This window comes from Octopus bimaculoides, chromosome 1, assembly GCF_001194135.2.
Source record: "Octopus bimaculoides isolate UCB-OBI-ISO-001 chromosome 1, ASM119413v2, whole genome shotgun sequence".
Classification (NCBI taxonomy): Eukaryota; Metazoa; Mollusca; class Cephalopoda; order Octopoda; family Octopodidae; genus Octopus; species Octopus bimaculoides.
Genome location: NC_068981.1, coordinates 199,776,565 through 199,784,316, shown reverse-complemented (window position 1 = coordinate 199,784,316; position 7,752 = coordinate 199,776,565). Strand labels below are relative to the sequence as shown.

At 39.4% G+C, this 7,752-nt stretch overlaps 1 protein-coding gene across 1 annotated transcript; it reads left to right on the top strand.

Annotated features, from left to right (window-relative positions):
• Nucleotides 1-1,418: 1,418 nt before the first annotated feature.
• Nucleotides 1,419-4,903, top strand: LOC106877325 (zinc finger protein OZF). The gene has a single exon (XM_014926200.2). The coding sequence runs from the start codon at nucleotides 2,588-2,590 to the stop codon at nucleotides 3,827-3,829; it is 1,242 nt and encodes a 413-aa protein (XP_014781686.1). The 5' UTR covers nucleotides 1,419-2,587; the 3' UTR covers nucleotides 3,830-4,903.
• Nucleotides 4,904-7,752: the final 2,849 nt, after the last annotated feature.

Sequence of the window (7,752 nt, the reverse complement as noted above, 5' to 3'; positions counted from 1 at the left end):
AGGGTCGGGAAACCTCTGAACCACCTCCCGTGATAGGGATCGGGGCCTGGAACCAACCCCGTGAACGAGGAATTCCCGGTAGGCGCGGGTCATCAGCCCGCGTCGATCACGTCCCTGCCCTTTGTACACACCGCCCGTCGCTACTACCGATCCGGTGAGGTCCGACGATTTCGCTTACGCGCGGCGGCGTTCCGCGCCGTCGTCGGCGCGTTCTCTGATGGCCCCGAGAAGACGACCGAACTCGATCGCTTAGAGGAAGTAAAAGTCGCACATTGCCCTGGTGGTGAAGACATCACTACTGTCTCGCTGACGGATGATGATGTAGTCTATGGGATACCACTGTTTGGATCGGTGGTGCATCCATGTATTCTTGTATTTATCAGCCTCTGCCTAAAGACTGTGTTTGTGATGATCAGTTCTGCACACTTCGTCTGTTACTGTTTATCTTGCCTCCACTGTGTGCCTCCTGATCCCTCTCCTCCATTCATTGCCATCACCCGGCAAGATGAGCTTGTCTGTGGCAGGCATCATGGTGCGTATTAGAGTGTCCAGGCGGTGCATAACTACGTTTTGGCTTCCTCCGTGTGTGTCATTGGGGGGGGGGGCGTAGATGATCATGATAGTGATGAACGGGCTGTTGCTGATGGGAAGCAGATCTTCCTCAGCTTTTCATTGATGCCAGTTTGAGGAGTTTGGTCCTGGTGGCAAGATCAACCCCGTGGACGCAGTCTTCGTTCTGAGCCTTTCCTTCCCAGAAAATGGTGTATCCATTGGATCCAGTCACCAAACACTCTTCAGCCAGTTTGGTTTTACTCAACGCAATGGTATCGATGTTGTACCTCGATGTTCATTGGCTACAAAAGCTATCCTTCTCTGGGGTCTTGAGACATTGTCATTATCTAGAAGGGTACACACGTTCCAAGTCCCAATGATGAGTTTCTCTTTTTCAGGTGGACCCAACTGCAAGTGAGTAATCTGCCAACTGCTGTAAACTGGCCAGACGGCGTAGGGCAGGCTGTCTTTAAGTCACCTTTTCTAGGGTGAGCAGTGCATTCCTAAAAAGGCTACTCAGTCGCCTGAGTTGCTGAAGTCTTCCGCTGCCCCGATTTCGAAGAACGACCAAAGTCCCCGGCCACCTACATTCAGGTTCGTGACATTGACTTCCAGTGGCTACCTCCACCTGACATTTTCGCCATTCACCTGTCACTGCAAGACTTCAGTGGGAAGTTGGAGCTGGGATACTGTTATGGGAGAATCTTGTACACCCCCACATGACTGAAAGTGGACTAAACATATTTGAATAAATAATGAACTGTCAGTGACAGCGTTGATCGTCCATGTTAGTTACTGCATTAGTTTAATATCATAACTACATTGGAGTAGTACGGAGTGCGTTCTGTTTGAACATAATAATTCTTAACAGGAATTTTTCAGTTTTTAAGCTGGACATTAAAACGATGATATACTGCGACTGGAATTAGTAAGATTTTCAGCTGATACAGGCATGGAATTTGGCCAAAAGAAATGTTCATATTTGGTCATAGAACGAGGGAAGTCAGTCCCTCAAACCCCAAACCTGTGCATCAACGGTCTCTCTGTCTCCTCCATTCTACACAAACAACGTTACAAGTACCGAGGCACAGATGAAAATGTATTATATGCGATACAAATATCACTGAAGATCAAAGAAAAAGAGGATATCTATGGAGAACTGCTTTGAAACCTCCAGCTTCTATATCCAGACTATGAATTCATATTCATACCAATAATAATTGGAGGACTAGGTTTTGTTTGTAAATACTTAAAGGAGAATCTGGGTAAACTGGGATTTTCAGAAAGAGAAATCGACCGGTTAATTCGTACATTACAAGCGCAATCTATGAGTGGAACAGTAAAAATATGCAAGACTTTTCTCAAGTTCCAAATATGAATTTGTCTGTGTTAAACTACACCCCAAAGATGGAACCTTGTATCTTTGTTGGAAACCGGCTCCCTCCTTCGTGGAAGATTTATGATAATTAAAAAATAGAAGAGACATACATACATACAAGTGTGTATGAACATATTTAGACATAACTACAGATGTGTACCCATCCACCGACTTTGTTGCCTCATAACTTCCAGATTAGGTATAAGTATAGTTGAGTATGCCGATTAGGCAGTTATGCCTATATTTATATGTATATGTCTATCTATGCTGTTCAAAATAAATGACATTCCTGCTTATTTTTTAAGAGAGTTTAGCCACACTTTCTAGCAGTTCGAACAACGTCGTATTGACTCTCCAGTTGATATGTCATAGTTATTTAGCTGGTCAATATTTCATTTACAATGGATGGATACAAGTGGCGGAATAAATTACGATAATTGACCGAATCTGAATGTATTAAATTACATTAGGGGACTTTTAATATGTGTCACCGGTATCCTTGAGGTAAGGGAAAAATTATCAATGACACCGCTATTTTGCAATTAGTTTAATTACGTCATCTGCCTTAATTAACGTCATTTTATCATGTAAACAGAATCGTAGCAGTCTACATTGACAGGAATTTCTCAGTTTGAAAGACTTCTCAAATTATTTAATATGGAAGACGTTAATCCCTTGGACACTTTTAATAACGCACCTGTTTTTAACAATATCGATTCAGTAACAGAAATACAGAGTGGTGAGAAATCTTTATCTTGTGAAACATTTACTAAACAAACATCGCCAAACAGAAATGTTCCTGAATATTGCTGTGAGATTTGTGAGAAAACATTTTCTTCAGAACAGGAATTTTTCACACACAAAGAAATACACGAAAAGCGAAAACTGTATCGTTGTGAAATATGTTGGAAATCTTTTGATTATTACAGTGTCTTAACAACGCACAAAAGAATCCACAGTGGAGAAAAACCTTACAACTGTGAAATATGTGGGAAAACATTCTCTGTTAATTCTAAACTTAAAAAACACAGAATCATTCACACTGGAGAAAAACCCTGTTATTGTGATGTATGTGGTAAATCATTCACTGATAATTCCTATCTTGTAGTTCACAAAAGAATTCACACTGGCGAAAAACCTTATCATTGCGAAATCTGTGGTAAATCATTCACTCAGAATTCAAGTCTCGTTAGCCACATACGTTGTCACACTGGAGAAAAACCTTTCCACTGTGAAATATGCGAGAAATGCTTCTCTGATAATTCGAGTCTTGTGGTACACATACGTAGTCACACCGGAGAAAAACCCTTCCACTGTGACATATGTGGCAAATCCTTTATCAATAATAGTAGTTTAACAAGACACAAAAGAATACACACTGGAGAGAAACCATATCACTGTGATATATGTGGAAAATCGTTTGTTGATAATAGCTATATAACCAGTCACAAAAGGATACACAGTGGGGAAAAACCTTACCAGTGCGAAGTATGCAAGAAATCTTTTGTGAATAGTAGTGATTTGACAAGTCACCAAAGAATACATACTGGAGAAAAACCTTTCCATTGTGAAATATGTGGGAAATCGTTCTCTGATAATTCTAATCTTGAAATCCATATACGTAGTCATACTGGGGAAAAACCATACCATTGTGAAATATGTGGTAAATCATTCTCTGTTAATTGTAGTCTTGTTATCCACATGCGTTGCCACACTGGAGAAAAACCTTTCCATTGTGAAATATGTGGTAAATCATTCTCTGATGATTCTAATCTTGTAGTTCACAGAAGAATCCACACTGGTAAAAAACCTTACCATTGTAAAATATGTGAGAAATCTTTCATCACTAACAGTCTCTTAAAAAGACACGAACGAATACACACAAGAGTAAAGTCTTAATTTGTCAGTCTAAACTTACAGTCCACCTTCTAGTACACATTTGGAGTTTATGTTGAAATACTTCGGATATCATTCTTTTTGAATTTTCTCATCGTGTCTGTACGTGTGCTCTCGTTTGAAAGAAACCTTTTCACCGAAACACGAGGAAATTTTCTTTGTGGATAATAAACTCGTAATTGAAAACAAATACATACCTTGACACTATGATTATATTTAGGGGAATCATTGAATGTGAAGTGTATATTTGTGTTGCACTTGTGAAAAGGCAAGAGTAAAAAATTATTAACGTGAAATATGTTGGAAATTTGTGTTCTTGTCCTACAATCCATAAATTCATCATGGAAAAAGATCCATTTACTGTTATTTGCGGTTAATGTTCCTACCAGAGACTCAGTCTCATTATGGAAAAACTAAAGGGTAAAACTTTACAGATGTGAAAGTTGTACAAAATTATTTAAAAGCCATGTTTTTAAAGAAGTAAATATTTACATGAGAAAATTTTTATTGAGATGATTTGTTGAAAATAAGAACAAACGAATTAAAAATTTATGTAAAAATCTTATCACTTAAATTTATGATAAAATTTTCCCCCTCATATGTAAATTAAATTTCTATTTTAAGGATCTCTTAAATTTCACATTAAAATCTTTTAACTACAAGATTTCTTGGATGGTATTTTCTAGACTTGAAATTATCTTTCTCAAAGATGGTTCACCATTAAACATACTATTTGTAACAAAATACCATTTGATAAAAGTGTTTCTGTATGTAATTTTATATATTAATTGCAGCACATATAGCATAGAAGTATTTTTGTGAATGGAAAATGCTTCTTGTCCTGTTACCTATTGAAGATTTTGTGTGAGTAACGAGAGAGAGAGAAACCTTGTGTTAAATAGATAGCAAAAAAATAGATTGTCCACTTTGAAATGTTTGTGATAGGATGTTTGCATAATGGAAGATTCTTTGCGTTGAAGCATCCTAATATCTAAGTGACTTTTGGAGAGGTTAAAAGTCAGAAACTTATGTTTCAGGATGTAACAAGAGAGATAAGCTTTTAGGAAACAACTTCAGTTGGTTATTAACACTGGTTTGTCATAGGGATCTGGGGACAGGGTTTGAGAAAATACAGTCCTGATCATTTTCATGTCAATACAAAATATATCAGCATTAATAGAAACCTTCTAATTACAAACATGCTGCAATACTTTACTATAATGGTTCCTGTTTCTCTCAACAAGACACACTGTCTACAACCCTCACCTGCTACACCTACATCTCTTCATTTGTACCAAAAGTTGAAGTCTTTATTTACTCATACAACCTGCTAGAAGTAGCAGCTAAATCACTCTCACACACAAAACAGAAATTTTATTCCTATGTGTGTTGATATTTTCTGGTTTTAGCCTCTACCCTAGTTTTTATATTTATTATACACTACTTGAAAAAAAAAAACACTTTACAAACTTACTTTAAATAGCTTCCATATTGTGTGACACATGGTTCTCTCAATATGGATGCTATCTTCCTGGTGAAACAACTGCAGGAGAAATACTTCCCCACCCCCCCAAAAAAAACCTGTTTCTGGCTTTTGTTGACATGGAGACAGAGGTCCCTGCTCCCTTATCTGGTGGGCAATGTGGAAGCTAGGGATAGATGAGTGGTTGGTGAGAGCTGTACAAGCCATGTACAGATGAGAGTTGCCAATGAGTATAGCAAGGAGGTTAGTGTACAAGTAGGAGTCCGTCAGGGATCGGTTCTTAGTCCCCCCCCTCTTGTTTATCATCATCCTCCAAGCTATAACAGAGGAACTTAAGACTGGCTGCCCTTGAAAGCCCCTCTATGCCAAAGACCCTGTTCTCATTACTGAATCACTATCAGAACTACAATAAGAAATTTCAGGTATGGAAGCAAGGTCTGGAATCAAAGGGCTTTAGAGTTAATTTCGCAAAGACCAAAATATTGATGTAGGACACAGAACCTTTCAGGGAGATGGCCCTGCTTGATATGTAGAAAAAGTGTTGGGAGAAACGCCATAAAATGTACCCAGTGCAAGCTATGGACACGTAAGAGGTGCAGTGGTATCACTGGATGACTAATGGAGAAAGTGGTCTTTGAGTGTGTAGCAGGTGGGTAGTTAGATTAAACACCAGGAATATACAAAAAATAGACTCCCTCATATGTCAGGAGGTATCCCCAGAAATAGTAGACAGTTTCTGTAAATTAGGTGACCAAGTTAGCAGTGATGGAAGTCGTTCCAAAAGCATAGTTGCTAGAATAAGAATAGGCTGGGCATAGCTCAGAGAACTACTACCTCTGTTGGTAAAAAAGGGCCTCTCCCTCAGAATAAAAGGCTGATTGTATGATGCTTGTGTAAGAACAGCTATGCTAAATGGCAGTGAGATATGGGCCATGACTGAGAATATGCGGGAACTTGAAAAAAAATGAAGCCAGTATGCTCTGTTGGATGGGAAATGTCAGTGTGAATTATACGATAGTGTGATTTTAAAGACGAACTTAGTAGATGTAGCATCAAATGTTGTGTGCAAGAGAAAAAAGCACTGGTATGGCCATGTAATGCATATGAATGAAGAGAATTGCATCAAGAGATGCCAATCTCTAATATGTAGAGGGAACATATGGAAGATGTAGACCCAGGAAGATATGGGACGAAGTGAGAAAGGATCTACAGATGTTGAGACTCAGAGTGGATAACAGGACTGAAACTCTGGGCGGTTTGCTGTGCTTGAAAGGACACATCAAGCTAAGTAAAAGCGTGGTTGTCCTTGGCATACTGGCCCCATTGCCTGCAACCCTCTCCAGCTGAGTATTCCTAATCTTATGAACTTGTAAGTGCTGGTGCCATGTAAAAAAAATCCTATGCTGGTATTGCATAGAAGTACCCAATGCACTCTGTAAAGGGGTTGGAGTTTGGAAGGGCATCCAGCCGTAAAAATCATGCCAATACAGACATGGAGCCTGAACAGCCCTTCAGCTTGTCATCTCCTGTCAAACTGTCCACCCCATGCCAGCATGGAAAATGGACATTAAATGCGGATGGTGGTTAGATTGTTATAACATTCCAGTAACCTCTGCTTTTAACAGACAGAGACACATGGCTTCTTTGATTGTCTGGTTCATGATCTCAGTGTTCCACTATCATCATCATCATCGTCGTTTAACATCCACTTTCCATGCTAGCATGGGTTGGACGATTTGACTGAGGACTGGTGAAACCAGATGGCTACACCAATCTGATTTGGCAGAGTTTCTACAGCTGGATGCCCTTCCTAACACCAACCACTCAGAGAGTGTAGTGGATGCTTTTACGTGCCACGGGTACGAAGGCCAGTCAGGAGGTACTGGCAGGGCAACAACCCAGGATGTAGTGAACTTAAAGATTCAGAAAATATCTCATGTTTGTCCACCATCTAATAAGACATATAGTCCTTTTTAGGATTGATTAAATTTTTACAGTTATTTCCTGAGATACTCAGAAATTTCCGAACTGGGTGCAGATTTGTGCAAAACAAAATATCTAACTACCCAGTGCTATATTTATCAAGAAATTTAACTTCTACTGAATCTAACTATTTAAATGTTGTTAAATTGTAGACTACCATCTCATGATATTTATTCAGCTAATATCTGTGACTGTTCATGGCTTCTTGTTTCTTTTTGCAGTACCTTTGAAGCTCAGCCTAGGTCTTCCATGGTTTCTTTTCCCCTTACATAGTTAGGAGTTAAAGATTTGGCTGGGGAGTTTGTTGTTTCCATCCTGTATTTGTGGCCCAACCAACATCATGCAAAAAAGCACTCGGTTCACTTTGCAGGGTAGTTGGTGTTTGGGAGGGAATCCACCCGTAAAAACCCTGCCAAAATAGACACAGAAGCCTGGTGCAGTCTTCTGCCTGGCCAGCTCC

Coding starts and splice junctions, on each gene's coding strand:
- LOC106877325 (XM_014926200.2), top strand. CDS start 2,588: ATGGAAGACGTTAATCCCTTGGACACTTTTAATAACGCACCTGTTTTT.